Genomic DNA, 19,304 nt, shown 5'->3' with positions numbered 1-19,304 from the left:
CAGAAAATAAGGATCAGGGAGACTGGACAAAGAAAAAGGTAGAATAGAAAAACAACAGTAACAACAGCAGGTAAGGCCAGAAACTAGATATCTCAAAAACATGTTGTTAGGAATTGCACATTTCCTGGAGATGAATTACAAATTCAGGTGGAAACTTGTTAGCTGTCATGTTAAGAGGAAAAGTGATTATTTAATTTCTTAAAAAATTAAACTTATACTTTCCATATGATACGGCCATTTCACATCTATGTATTTACCCCAGAGAAATGAAAGCATACAAAGACTTTGTACACAAATGTTCATAGAATCTTCATTCTATGAACCAAAAACTGGAAACAACCCAAACTTCCTTTAGCAGGTGAATGAATAAACAAATTGTGAAAACAACCCTAATTTCCTTCAGCAGGTGAACGGATTAACAAATTATGTCATATCCGTACAATGGAGTCTCACTCAGAAATGAAAAAGAATGGCTGTTGTACACACCACAACATGGCCGAATCTCCAAATATGCTGAATGAAAGAAGTCAGACTAAAAAGAGTACATGTTTTATAATTCCATTTATATAAAACTGAAAAAAGAAAAATATAGTGCTGGGAAGCATATCAGAAGTTGCTTGGGAATGAGGAGTTTAGGGAGGGGTAAAAGAGAGAGATTACAATGGGGAGTGAGGGAGCAAGGGGGATGGATATGTTAATTTCGTGATTGTGCCTGTAATGTCATGGTACATACATAGGTCAAAACTTATCAAATTGCACAATTAAACACGTACAATTTGTCATATGCCAATTGTACTTCCATAAAACTGTAAGGAAAAGTTATTGCTTATATGATAGGAAAAGTACAGTGATTCCTATCACTGAGATATGAGAGAAATGATCCCTCCGAGAGTTTCATAATGTTGCTTCTTGTAAACTTTCTCAACGTAAACCAATGGCTTAATGCCAAAACACTCTTTACCAAGAGCAGTTCTAGGAAAGATGAGTTGATGGAGATGCATAGGAGATGGAAATATTTCTGCATTTTAAATGTGTAGCTCTGTGCTCATCTGCTTTAGCCTGGGGATAAGATTTAGATTTTAAAATATCAGAGGAAAAGTTGTTTTGATCATCCTTTAGGCAATCCTTCTTAAATGCTGTTCCTCTCTATTGAAGTTTTGTTCAATTGAAGAGCAGTAGTTTTGAGGTTTTCCACATTGATAAAATGAGTATAAGGAAGGCCATACAACCCCTTTTGAGGGGTGGGGACAGGGAGTAACACCTTGTCTTTTCGCTTTACATTGTGAGAGTTTTCTTACTTTGCAAACTGTTCTCTGATCGTTTCATGAGAATCAGTGTTTTCTTAATGAGACAGCAAGTGCTTTCTGGACAAAATCACCACCCTGTATGTACTTGATATTCTCCACAGTGCCAAAGAGCAATAGGCACCTAGAATGTTTGCAATAAATAGTGGTGCATTTGAATAAGTGTTGGAATGATATAAAGTATGTAGATTGCATTTTTAATTATTAATAAATACTTGCCTCTTGGAGATGGTTTTTTGTGATTCAACCTCTCAGCTTATCTCATTTATTTGTTCTGCAGTTCACTGACTCTCCTGCATGTCATAGCCCTAATATTTGCTCTTGTGTGTCTTGGTAGTTTTTGGCTCATGTCTGTGCTGGGTAGCAGTTTCTATTAGCAGTGATGTATAGAGCCTCTTCTTCCACCTTCCTCTGGGTCTCTTGGGTCCCAGTGCCACTGATATTTCAAGAATACCCTTCTCTCCCCAGCAAAGGCACCCCATGTGAGCCAAACATTAGCCTTCATGCTGGCCTGTCTGACTGGCTAACAAAAACATCTATCAAGATACTATTTTGTGCCAGATACTAAGCTGGATTGTTTGCAAGTCTACAAATTCTCACAAAACCCCAATGAATCCGACTCTGTTGCTATCACAGCTTTATAGATAAGAAAATTAAGGCTCACATAAAAACAAAACAAAACAAAAAACAAACAAACAGATTATGTCCTTTGCAGCAACATGCATGGAACTGAAGGTTGTTATTCTAAGCAAACTAATGCAGGAACAGAAAACCAAATACCATATGTTCTCACTTAAAAGTGGGAGCTAAACACTGAGTACACATGGACACAAAGAAAGGAGCAATAGATACCAGGACATAATTGAGGGTGGAGGAGAGAAGAAGGGTGAGGATCAAAAAACTGCTTATCAGGTACTATGCTTATTACCTGGGTGACTAAATAATCATTTGGAGATGTAATTTACCTATGTAACAAACCTGCACATGTACCCTTGAATCTAAAATAAAAGTTAAAAAAATTAAGACTCAGAGAGATGATATCATTCGCCTGTGATGACATAGCTAACTAGCTGGAAAAAAATGAGACTTGGACTTTAAGTCTGTCTGACATCGAAATCTGTTCTCTTAATCTCTGTGGCATATGAATTTCCATAAGAACTTACCTTCATTGAAACCTTTGTGGCCACTCCTTACTTCTTGAGGAATCTGTCTTTAGCTGGTAGTAGATTTAATTAGGTATAATTATGTTTGCTAAGGTACTAATCACTAGTACCACCCAAGAAACAAATGCCTTATCTAAGATGTACAAATGTCAAATGACTTTAAGGATCGTTGCTGTGGCTGAAAATTTTATTACCCTGATAGTCTGATGGGGATAAGAGTTTGTAACTTTATCCCTGTTTGTCAACTTGCTCTGCTTCTGAAATTGATCCTCCATCCTGGGTTTCCTGTTTCTTGCAATAGAAAGCAGAATAGAATATGTATGTGTCGTGAGGTTCTGAGGAGAGCATTTGGCTACGGTAGCTTTTCAAAGATAAGTTTGTCTTTCTGACAGGCTGGCCCTCCCCTAATGTGAAGAAAGACCTTAAGGGAGACCCTTTGATCCTTAGTTATTTGGGACTGACTCAGGGCACTGCACAGAAGTCACTATCGCCCCCTTTTCAAATCTCCATAGGCACCATTTTCTGCATGGTTCTCTTGAGAGCAGCTTTGACCTCTGTGTTCCGCAGGCTGTAGATAATGGGGTTGAGGATGGGGGTGACCACAGCATAGAAGAGGGACACCAGAGTGTCAGTGATCGGATCGTAACTGGCCTTAGGGCGAATATAGATAAAGATGGCGGTGCCATAGAAGAGGGAGACCACGATCAGGTGGGAGGAGCAGGTGGAGAAGGCCTTGCGGCGGCCGACAGCAGATGGGATCCAGAAGATGGTAACCAGGATACGCCCGTAGGAGCCCAGGATGAGGCCAAAGGGGCAGAGGATGATGAGGGATGCGGCCAGGATAATCTGCAGTTCATTAAGCGAGGTGTCTCCATACACCAGCTGCAGGACAGGCTGGATCTCACAGAAGAAGTGTGGGATGGCATTGGGACCACAGAAGGGCAAGGAGAAGATGAAACAGGTGTGGCCCAACCCCACCAGCACCCCACAGGCCCACGCAGACCCAGTTAGCTGTAGACACATCCGGTGGCTCAGCAGCAGTGGGTAGCGGAGGGGTTCACAGATGGCTGCATAGCGGTCATAGGCCATGGCTGCCAGGAGGCAACACTCTGTGGCGCCAAAGAAGAGGAAGAAGAACATCTGGAGAGCACATCCAGAGCGAGAGATGTGGCACTGGCCAGTGAGGAGGTGGTGAAGCAGCAGGGGGACCGTGACGGACGTATAGCCCATCTCCAAGGTCCAGAGGACGCGCAGAAAGAAGTACATAGGGGACTGGAGGGCAGCATCGGTGGAGACCAGCACCACAATGAGGAAATTGCCTGCCACGGTCAGCAGGTAGATAGTGAGAAAGACAGAGAAGAGCAAGCCCTGGAGGTCAGCCAGGTGGGAGAAGCCTACTAGAAGAAATTCAGTCACCATGGAGGTGTTTGTGTTCATCCTGCCTACATCCCTTTGACTGGAAGACAAAAGAAATGGCAAGGAAAAGTCACAACTATGGAATTGTGAAATAGGCAAAGATGACCTCTCTCTGCATCTGATCCCAGCACTGGATCTCCCTTTCTATTAGAACATCATGGACTTTGAAATTACGCAGCCCGGCCTGGAGTCCATATTCCAGCCTTGCTCACTCTTGAAATCCTGGATGAATATTTGTCTCTCTGAGCCTGGATCCCTGACTTCATCTCTTCCTGATAGTGCCTATCATTCAGAAAAACACGTTGAACTGTGTTTTCAGTTTCACCTGGGCTGAGGATTAAATCAGTCTAGCTGCCTTTTCACTCTTTTCTGATTTTCCAATTCTTCCTGCAGGGCTGGAGACAGAATTTTCTCTCATAGCAGATCCTTTTCTCCTCAAACTCATAATTTGTTTCATGTTCATGGCAAAAAAATTTTTTTCCAAGTCAAGGGAATTTTCTGTCCTGTTCTACTCCCTCTTCAATCCTCTATTTGTTTTTCTTTTCTTCTTTCACATATTTTTTCTCTCTTTTCCTATCAACTTGTCTCCTGTTTGATAAGAGGTGACCTCTCTTATCACCTCTTGCCCTCTAGTTTTCTTTTTTCCAGCTCTTTCTTCAGTTACCAGATTCACTTAGCCTTTCTTCTTTTTCTATCATTTTGCCATCAATTTCACAGTTTTCAAGGAGGAGAAAAATAATTTGAAAGATACTCTCTTTTAAGCTCCTCTAGCAGTTAAACAGTTCAACTATTTAGAGGGGTGAGCATTTCTCTAGTTTTAAAAAATGCTCAGGTAAAAGATGACAACAACTTCCTTAATTGCTTATTTCTGCATCTTACAGTCTTTCAAACTTAATCCTCTTATATTGTAAACAGGAAAATCCCCAAACCACACACATAAACTCCACAAATCCACACACTGACAAATTATATTTCAAAATACAGGCACGGAAGAAGAGCCCAATATTCTCAGATGCCAAATTTATCTGAAGTCACATATCATGTATTATATTGGCATTATTACAGATAACAAAGTCGAAATACACTTAACATAAAACTACAAACACCCAAAGATACACTTGAATATATACATAAATTCAATATTCCAACCACATTCAAGGTTGTGTATTAGAAATACTACAGGTCCACACACTGATATCCTTTTGCAATTGAAGAGCCCTTGATTCATTCTACTCTGGGGGCTCTTTCAGTGTTTTCCAGAAGACATTATCTCAAAAGTATCTTTCTATTTGGAGAAATAACCAGAGAAAAAGGCAGATGGCATTTGTGACTTGCTTATTTTCCTTTTATCTACATAGTGAATCCCTCTTGAGGAAGGCTCTCTTAGGTTTGTTTTCTCTCTTTCAGGTCTCTGAGGATCTGAGTCTCCAAGCATTCTTGGCTTTCCAATGGGGAGAATGCTTCATATAACCAATTAAACTGTTATTTTGGAGTCTATTTCTTAGATTTCAAGAAATACGGAATGACCTGTTAAGAACATTTCAAAGAATATATCCAGAGCTACTGGTTTCTCTTAGTTCTCCCATAATATCTCTGGTTTAACCATTTTAATTTTCTTCTTTTTTCTCATGTTTTTTCCCATCACCGTAGATGTTCTAGTACATCTATAAAAAGTAGTAATGCAATTTTACCCTTCCTATTGCTATTGATATAACCCAGTAATCAATTCATTTGATAACCATTTATAGAGTCCCTTGCAGGATTTAGTGATTCTACAGAAAACTAATAATATAAAAGAGAAATAAACATGTTTTGACCCTATTGAGCTGCTAAATGTCATTTTCTTAGACAACTGTCACTAATTTTTCTTGCTTTGATTTCTTTTTCATTTATTATACAATATCTTTTTTTTGCATTTTTGTCATTTGTACCTATTATTTGATTTGTTGCTTCTGTGTTTTTATACATTTTCGTAGATATGATAAAAGCTGTGTGTCAAATAGAATGTTTTCAAGACACATCAACCATTACAACAAGCCCCAACTCAAACTGGTTTAAGTAATAATTTTACTTATTAATTTATATAACTAGAAGTTCAAAGTTTACATATACTGGATTTCCTACTTAGTTTTCTTCTGATTCCTTTATATTTTCTCCTTTCATTTATTTATTAGATTTGGCTGAAAGTAATGGAAATGCCAATGGCTCAAACAGAATGAAAATTTATCTCTCACTTAAATGTCTAAAGTTTTGTAGTTCAGGGAATATGGCTGTTCTGATCCAGAAGTCCTCAGGAATCAGTTTTCTCTCACATCATTAGTCATCTATTCCTGGAGTGTAGCCCTCTTATGGTTGAAGATAATGGCATTAATGTTTCAGGGAACAAAATGGAGTAGAATAATTTGGATCGCTATTTGCCCACTCTATTAGTGTAACCTATGTAGTATTATTGCCAAAAATGTTTAATTGGAGTGTAAGAAAACAGTCAGACAAACCAATATTGTGGCATATTCCATAGACAACTGACACAAACTCTTCAAAAATATCAATGTCTTTAAAGACAAAACAAAGATGGGAGATGACATTGTTCCATATTGAAGAAGATCAAAACGCATGGCAATAAAATGTTACTCATTATTTTTGACTGGATCCTAAATCATCAACAAAACAAAAACAACTATAAAAGACATTTGAAACAAGTGGGAAAATTGAATATGGGCTTTATATTATTGGTTCAATGTTAATTCCCTTGGGTGTAATAATAGTATTGTGGTTATGTTGGAGAATGTTCTTGTCATTAGAAAGATGCAGAATGAAGAACTTAAGAGCAAACGGTCCTGCTTACTGCAACTTTCTTTTAAGGGATTTATCCTAAAAATACGCCCATACATATGCATCCAAAAAGTACATTCATATGTACACGTGTATATGCATATATGAATCCTTGACTCTGCTCTAAGGAATGTTTGCCCTTGTAAATGATCCTCCTTGTCTTTGTCTGAGGAGGTTGCATACATGTTGCACCCTTCTTCCTGCTACTTCAGTGTTGGAGTATATCAGCCTGGCTAGGTCATGCTGCTATAGCAAGCAATCCAAAATCTTATAGCTTAGTATAAAATAATTTATGTCTTAATCACACAGAATCAACTGTAGGTTCCAATGGCCCAATAGGATGCTGTCCTCCATATGTCAGAGGTGTTTAAACCAGAGCAACTCTACTTTGCATAGGGGCTAGGTACAATGAAGCTGAGACCTACTGGGCTACATTTCTAGACAGTTAAGTCATTCTAAGTCACAGAATAAGATAGGAAGTCAGCATAAAATACAAGTTGTAAAGACCTTGCTGATAAAACAGGTTGCACTAAAGAAGCCTGCTAAAACCCACCAAAACCAAGATGGCAACAAGAGTGACCTCTGGTTATCCTCACTGCTATGGTTACACATGTCATGACAAGGTCAGAAAGTTAATAATCCCTCCTTGTGATTCCTGGGCAAGATGGCCAAATAGGAACAGATCTGGTCTGCAGCTCACAGTGAGACCAATGCAGAAGGCAGGTGATTTCTGCATTTCCAACTGAGGTACCCAGTTCATCTCACTGGGACTGGTTAGATAGTGGGTGAAACCCATGGCAGGTGAGCAGAAGCAGGTTGCGGCATCACCTCACCTGGGAATTTCAAGGGGCCAGGGAACTCCCTCCCCTAGTCAAGGGAAGCCATGAGGGACTGTGCCGTGAGGGATACTAATTGCCAGCCAAGATATTATGCTTTTCCCACAGTCTCACAGTTTCACAACCCCAATACCAGGAGATTCCCTTGGGTGCCTATGCCACCCAGGCCCTAGGTTTGAAGCACAAAACTGGGGGGCCATTTGGGCAAACACCAAACTAGCTACAGGAGTTTTTTTTTTTTCCATACCCTAGTGATGCCTGGAATGCAGACGAGACAAAACTGTTCACTCCACTGTAAAGGGCGCTGAAGCCAGGGAGCCCAGTGGTCTTGCTCAGCAGATCCCACTCCCAGGGAGCCCAACAAGCTAATATCCACTGGCTTGAAATTCTCACTGCCAGCACAGCCGTCTGAAGTCAGCCTGGGATGCTCGAATTTGGTGTGGGGAGGGGCATCCACCATTACTGAGGCTTGAGTAGGTGGTTTTCCCCTCACAGTGTAAATGAAGCCTCCAGGAAGTTCAGACTGGACAGAGTCCACTACAGTGCTGCAAAGCTGCTGTAGCTAGACTTCCTCTCTAGATTCCTCCTGTCTGGGCAGGGCATCTCTGAAAGAAAGGCAGCAGCCCCAGTCGGGGGCTTATAGATAAAACTCCCATTTCAGTGGGACAGAGCACATGGGAGAAGGGGCTTCCGTGGGAACAACTTCAGCAGACATGTAATCCTGACTGCTGGCTCTGCAGAGAGCAGCAGATCTCCCAACACAGCACTTGAGCTCTGCTGAGGGACAGACTACCTCCTCAAGTGGGACCCTGACCCCTGTGTCTCCTGACTGGGAGACATCTCCTAGCAGGAGTTGACAGACACCTCATACAGGAGAGCTCTGGCTGGGATCTGGCAGGTGCCCCTCTGGGATGAAGCTTCCAGAGGAAGGAGCAGGCAGCAGTCTTTGCTGTTCTGCAGCCTCCACTGATGATACCCAGGCAAATGGTCTGGAGTGGACCTCCAGCAAACTCCAGCAGACCTGCAGAAGAGGGGCCTGACTGTTAGAAGAAAAACTAACAAACAGAAAGCAATAGCATCAACATCAACAAAAAGGATGACCATGCAAAAACCCCGTCTGAAGGTCACCAACATCAAGACCAAAGGTAGATGAATCCACGAAGATGAGGAAAAACCAGTGCAAAAAGACTGAAAATTCGAAAAACCAGAATGTCTTTTCTCCTCCAAAGGATCACAACTCCTCATCATCAAGGGAACAAAACTGGATGGAGAATGAGTTTGACAAATGGACAGAAATAGGCTTCAGAAGGGAGGTAGTAACGCACTCATCTGAGCTAAAGGAGCATGTTCTAACCCAATGCAAGGAAGCTAAGAACCTTGATAAAAGGTTACAGGAATTGCTAACTAGAATAATAAGTTTACAGAAGAACATAGATGACCTAATGAAGCTGAAAAACAGCATGAGAACTTCGTGAAGCATACACAAGTATCAATTGCTGAATTGATGAAGTGAAAAAAAGGATATCAGAGATTGAAGATCAACTTAATAAAGCATGATGACAAGATTAGAGAAAAAAGAATGAAAAGGAACTAACAAAGCCTCCAAGAAATACGGGACTATGTGAAAAGACCAAATCTACATTTCATTGGTGTACCTGAACGTGATGAAGAAGATGGAACAAAATTGGAAAACACACTTCACAATATTATCCAGGAGAACTTCTCCAACCTAGCAAGACAGGCCAACATTCAAATTCAGGAAATACAGAGAACACCACAAAGATATTCATCAAGAAGAGCAACCCCAAGACACATAATTGTCAGATTCACCAAAGTTGAAATGAAGGAAAAAATGTTAAGGGCAGCCAAAGAGAAAGGTTGGGTTACCCACAAAGGGAAGCCCATCAGACTAGCAGTGGATCTCTCTGCAGAAACCCTCCAAGCCAGAAGAGAGTGGGGGCCAATATTCAACATTCTTAAAGAAAATAATTTTCAACTCAGAATTTCATATCCAGCCAAACTAAGCTTCATAAGCGAAGAAAAAATAAAATCCTTGACAGACAAGCAAATACTGAGAGATTTTGTTATCACCAGACCTGCCTTACAAGAGATCCTGAAGACAGCACTAAACATGGAAAGGAAAAAACCTGTACCAGCCACTGCAAAAGCACACCAAATTGTAAAGACCATTGACACTATGAAGAAACTGCATCAACTAATGGACAAAATAACCAGCTAGCATCATAATGACAGGATCAAATTCACACATAACAATATTAATCTTAAATGTAAATGGGTTAAATGCCCCAACTAAAAGATGCAGACTGACAAATCGGATAAAGAGTCAAGACTCATCAGTGTGCTGTATTCAGGAGACCAATCTCATGTGCAAAGACACACATAGGCTCAGAATAAAGGGATGAAGGAAGATTTATGAAGCAAATGGAAAGAAAAAAAAAAGCAGGGGTTGCATCCTAGTCTCTGATAAAACAGACTTTAAACCAACAAAGATCAAAAAAGGCAAAGAAGGGCATTACATAATGGTAAAGGGATCAATGCAACAAGAAGAACTAACTATCCTAAATATATGTGCACCCAATACAGGGGCACCCAGATTCATAAAACATGTTCTTAGAGACCTACAACAATAATATTGGGAGATTTAACACCCCATTGTCAATATTAGACAGATTGAGACAGATAATTAACAAGAGTATTCAGAACTTGAACTCAGTTCTGCAACAAGCAGACCTAATAGACATCTACAGAGCTCTCCATCCCAAATCAACAGAATATACGTTCTTTTCAGCACCACACAGCACTTATTCTAAAATTGACCACATACTGGGAAGTAAAACACTCCTCAGCAAATGCAAAGAACAAAAATCATAGCAATCTCTCAGACCACTGTGCAGACAAATTAGAACTCAGGATTAAGAAACTCACTCAAAACCACACAACCATATGGAAACTGAACAACCTGCTCCTGAAAAACCTGCTCCTGGGTACATAATGAAATTAAAGCAGAAATAAATAAGTTACTTGAAATCAATGAGAACAAAGACACAATGTACTAGAATCTCTGGGACAGTGATAAAGTGGTACTTAGAGGAAAATTTATAGCACTAAATGCCCACATAAGAAAGTGGGAAAGATCTAAAATCAACACCCTAACATCACAATTAAATGAACTAGAGAAGCAAGAGCAATCAATCTCAAAAACTAGCAGAAGACAAGAAATAACTAAGATCAGAGAAGAACTGAAGGAGACAGAGACAGAAAAACCCTTCAAAAATATCAATGAATCCAGGAGTTGGTTTTTTGAAAAGATTAACAAAACAGATAGAATGCTAGCCATTTTTTTTGAATAAAGAAGAAAACAGAAAATAATCAAATAGACACAATAAAAAATGATAAAGGGGCTATCACCACTGACTTCACAGAAACACAAACTACCATCAGAGACTACTATAAATGCCTCTATGCAAACAAACTAGAAAATCTAGAGAAAATGGATAAATTCCTGGATACATACACCCTCCCAAGACTAAACCAGAAGTCAAATCCCTGAATAGACCTATAACAAGTACTGAAATTGAGGCAGTAATTCATAGCCTACCAACCAAAAAGAAAAACCCAGGACCAGATGGATTCACAGCCAAATTCTACCAGAGGCACAAAGAGGAGATGGTACCATTCCTTCTAAAACTATTCCAAACAATATAAAAAGAAGAACTCCTCCTTAACTCATGTTATGAGGGCAGCATCATCCTGATACCAAAACCTGACCAAGACACAACAAAAAAAGAAAATATCCCTGATGAACATCGATGTGAAAATCCTCAATAAAATACTGGCAAACCAAATCACATCGAAAAGCTTATCCACCATGATCAAGTCAACTCCATCCCTGGGATGCAAGACTTGTTCAACATATGCAAATCAATAAACGTAATCCATCACATAAATAGAACCAATGACAAAAACCACATGATTGTCTCCATAGATGCAGAAAAAGCCTTCAATAAAATTCAACACCCCCTCATGCTAAAAACTCTCAACAAACTAGGTACTGATGGAGCATATCTCAAAATAATGAGAGCTATTTATGACAAACCCACAGCCAACATCATACCGAATGGGCAAAAGCTGAAAGCATTCCCTTTAAAAACTGGCATAAGACAAGGATGTCCTCTCTCACCACTCCTATTCAACATAGTATTGGAAGTTCTGATTGGGGCATCAGGCAAGAGAAATAAATAAAGGGTATTCAAATAGGAACAGAGGAAGTCAAATTATCTCTGTTTACAGATGACATGATTGCATATTTAGAAAACCCCATTGTCCCAGCCCCAAAACTCCTTAAGCTGATAAGGAACTTCAGCAAAGTGTCAGGATACAAAATCAATGTGCAAAAATCACAAGCATTCCTATACACCAATAATAGACAAACATAGAGCCAAATCATGAGTGAACTCCCATTCACAATTGCTAAAAAGAGAATAAAATACCTAGGAATACAACTTTCAAGGGATGTGAAGGACCTCTTCAAGGAGAACTACAAACCACTGCTCAAGGAAATATGAGAGGACACAAACAAATGGGAAAACATTCCATGCTCATGGATAGGACGAATCAATATCATGAAAATGGCCATGCTGCACAAGGATATTTATTTATAGATTCAATGCTATTCCCATCAAGCTACCATTGACTTTCTTCACAGAATTAGAAAAAACTACTTTAAATTTTGTATGGAACCAAAAGAGAGCCCTTACAGCCAAGACAATCCTAAGCAAAAAGAACAAAGCTGGAGGCATCATGCTATCTGACTTCAAACTATATTACAATGCTACAGCAACTAAAACAGCATGGTACTGGTACCAAAACGGATATATAAACCAATGGAACAGAACAGAGGCCTCAGAAATCACACCACACATCTACAACCATCTGATCTTTGACAAAACTGACAAAAACAAGCAACGGGGAAAGAAAACCCTATTTAATAAATGTTGTTGGGAAAACTGGCTAGTCATATGCAGAAAACGGAAACTGGACCCCTTCCTTACATCTTATACAAAAATCAACTCTAAATGGGTTAAAGATTTAAACATAAGACCTAAAACCATAAAAACCCTAGAAGAAAACCTAGGCAATATCATTCAGGACATAGGTATGGGCAGAGACTTCATGACTAAAACACCAAAAGCAATGGCAACAAAAGTCAGAATTGACTAATGGAATCTAATAAAATAAATAGCTTCTGCACAGCAAAAGAAACTATCATCAGAGTGAGCAGGCAACCTACAGAATGGGAGAAAATTTTTGCAATCTATCCATCTGACAAAGAGCTAATATCCAGTATCTACAAGGATCTTGAACAAATTTACAAGAAAAAAAAAAAAAAAAACAACCCCATCAAAAAGTGGGTGAAGGATATGAACAAACACTTTTCAAAAGAAGACATTTATGTGGCCAACAAACATATGAAAAAAAGCTCTTCATCACTGGTCATTAGAGAAAACACAAATTAAAACCACAATGAGATACCATCTTATGCCAATTAGAATGGCAATTATTAAAAACTCAGTAAGCAACAGATGTTGGAGTGGATATGGAGAAATAGGAACACTTCTATGCAGTTGGTGGGAGTGTAAATTAGTTCAACATTGTGGAAGACAGTGTGGCGATTCTTCAAGGATCTAGGACTAGAAATACTATTTGACCCAGTAATCCCATTACTGGGTATATACCCAAAGGATTATAAATAAATCTACTATAAATATATATCCACACGTATGTTTATTGCAGCACTGTTCACAATAGCAAAGACTTGGAACCAACCCAAATGCCCATCAGTGATAGACTGGATAAAGAAAATGTGGCACATATACACCATGGAATAATATGCAGACACAAAAAAGAATGAATTTTGTCCTTTGCAGGGACATGGATGAAGCTGGAAACCATTATTCTCATCAAACTAACACAGGACCAGAAAAACCAAACACCGCATGGGAGTTGAACAATGAGAACACATGGACACAGGGAGGGGAACATCACACACTGGGACCTGTCGGTGGGTGGGGGGCAAGGGTAGGGATAGCTTTAGGAGAAATACCTAATGTAGATGAAGGGTTGATGGGTGCAGCAAACCACCATGGCACAAACCTGCACCTTCTGCACATGTATCTCAGAATTTAAAGTGTACGTTTTTTTTTAAAAAAGAAAAAACTAAAACCCCGAAAAACAAAAGATAATAATCCACCCTTTGTTTAGCATATCATTTAAAAGTAACCACAAAAATGGGCAACCAGCAGCCCTTGGGGCTGCTCTGTCTATGGAGCAACCATTCTTATATTCTTCTACCGTTTTTTTCTTTCTTTTTTTGAGAGGGAGTCTCCCTTTGTTGCCCAGGCTGGAGTGCAGTGGCGCCATCTCGGCTCACTGCAAGCTCCGCCTCCCGGGTTCACACCATTCTCCTGCCTCAGCCTCGCGAGTAGCGGGGGCTACAGGCGCCCGCCACCGCACCCAGCTAATTTTTTTTATTTTTAGTAGAGACAGGGTTTCACTGTGTTAGCCAGGATGGTCTCAATCTCCTGACCTTGTGATCCGCCCACCTCAGCCTCCCAAAGTGCTAGGATTACAAGCGGGAGCCACTGCAACTGGCCTAATTCTTCTACTTTCTTAATAAACTTGCTTTCACTTGACTCTATGGACTCACCCTCTCTTGGAGTCTAAATCAGGACCCCTTTCCTGTTACACATGTGCTCACTATTTGCTGGTTTAAGTTAAATATTGTTAAAGTTATCTATTTTTTAATGCTTAGCTAACTTTGTGAAGGTATCTGTTCCCAGTGCTAGTTTTCTGTTTTTTGGGTTGTTTGGCAGTTCTTCATCTTTTTTTTCTTTTTTTTTTTTAATTGTAGTTTAAGTTCTAGGATACATGTGTACAACGTGCAGGTTTGTTACATATGTATACATGTGCCATGTTGGTGTGCTGTACCCATTAACTCGTCATTTACATTAGGTATACCTCCTAATGCTATCCATCCCTGCTCTACCCACTCCACTGCAGGCCCTAGTGTGTGATGTTCCCCTTCCTGTATCCTGGTGTTCTAATAGTTCAATTCCTACCTATGAGTGAGAACATGTGGTGTTTGGTTTTTGTCCTTGCGATAGTTTGCTGAGAATGATGGTTTCCAGCTTCATTCATGTCCCTACAAAGGACACAAACTCATCCTTTTTTTATGGCTGTGTAGTATTCCATGGTGTGTATATATGATGCATTTTCTGTATCCAGTCTATCATTGATGGACATTTGGGTTGGTTCCAAGTCTTTGCTATTGTGAATAGTGCCATTATAAACATATGTGTGCTTGTGTCTTTATAGCAGAATGATTTACAATCCTTTGGGTACATACACAGTAATGGGATGGCCGGGTCAAATGGTATTTCTAGTTCTAGATCCTTGAGGAATCACCACACTGTCTTCTACAATGGTTGAACTAGTTTACAGTCCCACCAACAGTGTAAAAGTGTTCCTATTTCTCCACATCCTCTCCAGCACCTGTTGTTTCCTGATTTTTTAATGATTGCCGTTCTAACTGGTGTGAGATGGTATCTCATGGTGGTTTTGATTTGCATTTCTCTGATGGTGAGAGATGATGAGCATTTTTTCATGTGTCTGTTGGCTGTATGAATGTCTTCATTTGAGAAGTGGCTGTTCATATCCTTCTTCCACTTTTTGATGGGGTTGTTTGTTTTTTTCTTGTAAATTTGATTGAGTTCTCTGTAGGTTCTGGATATTAGCCCTTTGTCAGATGAGTAGATTGCAAAAACTTTCTCCCATTCTGTAGGTTGCCTGTTCACTCTGATGGTAGTTTCTTTTGCTGTGCAGAAGCTGTTTAGTTTAATTAGATCCCATTTGTCAATTTTGGCTTTTGTTGCCATTGCTTTTGGTGTTTTAGACATGAAGTCCTTGTCCAAGCCTATGTCCTGAATGGTATTACCTAGGTTTTCTTCTAGGGTTTTTATGGTTTCAGGTCTAACATTTAAGTCTCTAATCCATCTTGAGTTAATTTTCGTGTAAGGAGTAAGGAAAGGATCCAGTTTCAGCTTTCTACTTATGGCTAGCCAATTTTCCCAGCACCATTTATTAAATAGGGAATCCTTTCCCCATATCTTGTTTTTGTCAGGTTTGTCAAAGATCAGATGGCTGTATATGTGTGGTATTATTTCTGAGGGTTCTGTTCTGTTCTATTGGTCTATATCTCTGTTTTGGTCCCAGTACCATGCTGTTTTGGTTACTGTAGCCTTGTAGTATAGTTTTAAGTCAGGTGGTGTGATGCCTCCAGCTTTGTTCTTTTGGCTTAGGTTTGTCTTGGCAATGCGGGGTCTTTTTTGGTTCCATATGAACTTTAAAGCAGTTTTTTCCAAGTCATTGGTAGCTTAATGGGGATGGCAGTGAATCTATAAATTACCTTGGGCAGCATGGCCATTTTCACAATATTGATTCTTCCTATCCATGAGCATGGTATGTTCTTCCATTTGTTTGTGTCCTCTTTTATTTCACTGAGCAGTGGTTTGTAGTTCCCCTTGAAGAGGTCCTTTACATCCCTTGTAAGTTGGATTCCTAGGTATTTTATTCTCTTTGAAGCTATTGTGAATGGGAGTTCATTCATGATTTGGCTCTCTGTTTGTCTGTTACTGGTGTACAAGAATGCTTGTGATATTTGCACATTGATTTTGTATCCTGAGACTTTGCCGAAGTTGCTTATCAGCTTAAGGAGATTTTGGGCTGAGATGATGGGGCTTTCTAAATATAGTTTCATGTCATCTGTAAACAGGGACAACTTGACTTCTTCTTTTCCTAACTGAATACCCTTTATTTCTTTCTCTTACCTGATTGCCCTAGCCAGAACTTCCAACACTATATTGAGTAGGAGTGGTGAGAGAGGGCATCCCTGTCTTGTGCCAGTTTTCAAAGGGAATGCTTCGAGTTTTTGCCCATTCAGAATGATATTCGCTGTGGGTTTGTCATAAACAGCTCTTATTATTTTGAGATACGTTCCATCAATACTGAATTTATTGAGAGTTTTTAGCATGAAGGACTGTTGAATTTTGTCAAAGGCCTTTTCTGCATCTATTGAGATAATCATGTGGTTTTTGTCTTTGGTTCTGTTTATATGCTGGATACATTTATTGATTTGCGTATGTTGAACCAGCCTTGCATCCCAGGGATGAAGCCCACTTGATCATGGTGGATAAGCTTTTTGATGTGCCACTGGATTTGGTTTGCCAGTATTTTATTGAGGATTTTTGCATTGATGTTCATCAGGGATATTGGTCTAAAATTCTCTTTTTTTGTTGTATCTCTGCCAGGCTTTGGTATCAGGATGATGTTGGCCTCATGAAATGAGTTAGGGAGGATTCCCTCTTTCTCTATTGATTGGAATAGTTTCAGAAGGAATGGTACCAGCTCCTTCTTGTACCTCTGGTAGAATTCGGCTGTGAATCCGTCTGGTCCTGAACTTTTTTTGGTTGGTAGGCTATTAATTATTGCCTGAATTTCAGAGCCTGCTATTGGTCTATTCGGGCATTCAACTTCTTTCTGGTTTAGTCTTGGGAGAGTGTAAGTGTCCAGGAAATTACCCATTTCTTCTAGGTTTTCTAATTCATTTGCATAGAGGTGTTTATAGTATTCTCTGATGGTAGCTTGTATTTCTGTGGGGTCGGTTGTGATATCCCCCTTATCATTTTTTATTGCATCTATTTGATTCTTCTCTCTTTTCTTCTTTATTAGTCTTGCTAGTGGTCTATCAATTTTGTTGATCTTTTCAAAAAACCAGCTCCTGGATTCATTGATTTTTTGGAGAGTTTTTTGTGTCTCTATCTCCTTCAGTTCTGCTCTGATCTCAGTTATTTCTTGCCTTCTGCTAGCTTTTGAATGTGTTTACTCTTGCATCTCTAGTTCTTTTAATTGTGATGTTAGGGTGTCAATTTTAGATCTTTCCTGCTTTCTCTTGTGGGCATTTAGTGCTATAAATTTCCCTCTACACACTGCTTTAAATGTGTCCCAGAGATTCTGGTATGTTGTATCTTTGCTCTCATTGGCTTCAAAGAACATCTTTATTTCTGCCTTCATTTTGTTATGTACCCAGTAGTCATTCAGGAGCAGGTTGTTCAGTTTCCATGTAGTTAAGCGGTTTTGATTGAGTTTCTTAGTCCTGAGTTCTAGTTTGATTGCACTGTGGTCTGAGAGACAGTTTGTTATAATTTCTGTTCTTTTACATTTGCTAAGGAGTGCTTTACTTCCAATGTGGTCAATTTTGGAATAAGTGCAATGTGGTGCTGAGAAGAATGTATATTCTGTTGATTTGGGGTGGAGAGTTCTGTAGATGTCTATTAGGTCCGCTTGGTGCAGAGTTGAGTTCAATTCCTGGATATCCTTGTTAACTTTCTGTCTCTTTGATCTGTCTAATGTTGACAGTGGAGTGTTAAAGTCTCCCATTATTATTGTATGGGAGTCTAAGTCTCTTTGTAAGTCTCTAAGGACATGCTTTATAAATCTGGGTGCTCCTGTATCGAGTGCATATATATTTAGGATAGTTAGCTCTTCTTGTTGAATTGATCCTTTTACCATTATGTAATGGTCTTCTTTGTCTCTTTTGATCTTTGATGGTTTAAAGTCTGTTTTATCAGAGACTAGGATTGCAACCCCTGCTTTTTTTTTGTTTTCTATTTGCTTGGTAGATCTTCCTTCATCCCTTCATTTTGAGCCTATGTGTGTCTCTGCATGTGAGATGAGTCTCATGAATACAGCAAACTGATGGGTCTTGACTCTTTATCCAATTTCCCAGTCTGTGACTTTTGATTTGATATGAAATTTTGGGTTGAAAATTCTTTTCTTTAAGAATGTTGAATATTGGCCCCCATTCTCTTCTGGCTTGTAGAGTTTCTGCTGAGAGATCTGCTGTTAGTCTGATGGGCTTCCCTTTGTGGGTAACCCGACCTTTCTCTCTGGCTGCCCTTAACATTTTTTCCTTCATTTCAACTTTGGTGAATCTGACAATTATGTGTCTTGGAGTTGCTCTTCTCGAGGAGTATCTTTGTGGCGTTCTCTGTATTTCCTGAATTTGAATGATGGCCTGCCTTACTAGGTTGGGGAATTTCTCCTGGATGATATCCTGCAGAGTGTTTTCCAATTTGGTTCCATTTTCCCCGTCACTTTCAAGCACACCAATCAGACGTAGATTTGGTCTTTTCACATAATCCCATATTTCTTGGATGCTTTGTTCATTTCTTTTTACTCTTTTTTCTCTGCACTTCTCTTCTCACTTCATTTCATTCATTTGATCTTCAATCGCTGATACTCTTTCTTCCAGTTGATCAAGTCAGTTACTGAAGCTTGTGCATTTGTCACGTAGTTCTCGTGTTATGGTTTCATCTCTATCAGTTCTTTTAAGGACTTCTCTACATTGGTTATTCTAGTTAGCCATTCGTCACATCTTTTTTCAATTTTTTTAGTTTCTTTGTGCTGGTTACATAGTTCCTCCTTTAGCTCTGAGAAGTTTAATTGACTGAAGCCGTCTTCTCTCAACTTGTCAAAGTCATTCTCTATTCAGCTTTGTTCTGTTGCTGGTGATGAGCTGCGTTTCTTTGGAGGGGGAGATGTACTCTGAATTTTTGAATCTCCAGCTTTTCTGCACTGCTTTTTCCCCGTCTTTGTGGTTTTCTCTGCCTTTGGTC

General features: G+C 39.5%; 1 protein-coding gene across 1 annotated transcript; it reads right to left on the bottom strand.

The window, feature by feature from the left end:
- Nucleotides 1–2,948: 2,948 nt before the first annotated feature.
- Nucleotides 2,949–3,975, bottom strand: LOC104676763 (olfactory receptor 10C1). Its single transcript, XM_010381642.2, has one exon. The coding sequence runs from the start codon at nt 3,902–3,904 to the stop codon at nt 2,966–2,968; it is 939 nt and encodes a 312-aa protein (XP_010379944.2). The 5' UTR covers nt 3,905–3,975; the 3' UTR covers nt 2,949–2,965.
- Between the last annotated feature and the right edge of the window lie 15,329 nt (nt 3,976–19,304).

This window comes from Rhinopithecus roxellana, chromosome 4 (assembly GCF_007565055.1).
Source record: "Rhinopithecus roxellana isolate Shanxi Qingling chromosome 4, ASM756505v1, whole genome shotgun sequence".
In the NCBI taxonomy this organism is placed as follows: Eukaryota; Metazoa; Chordata; class Mammalia; order Primates; family Cercopithecidae; genus Rhinopithecus; species Rhinopithecus roxellana.
This window is presented reverse-complemented; position numbering and strand designations above follow the sequence as displayed.

Coding starts and splice junctions, on each gene's coding strand:
- LOC104676763 (XM_010381642.2), bottom strand. CDS start 3,904: ATGAACACAAACACCTCCATGGTGACTGAATTTCTTCTAGTAGGCTTC.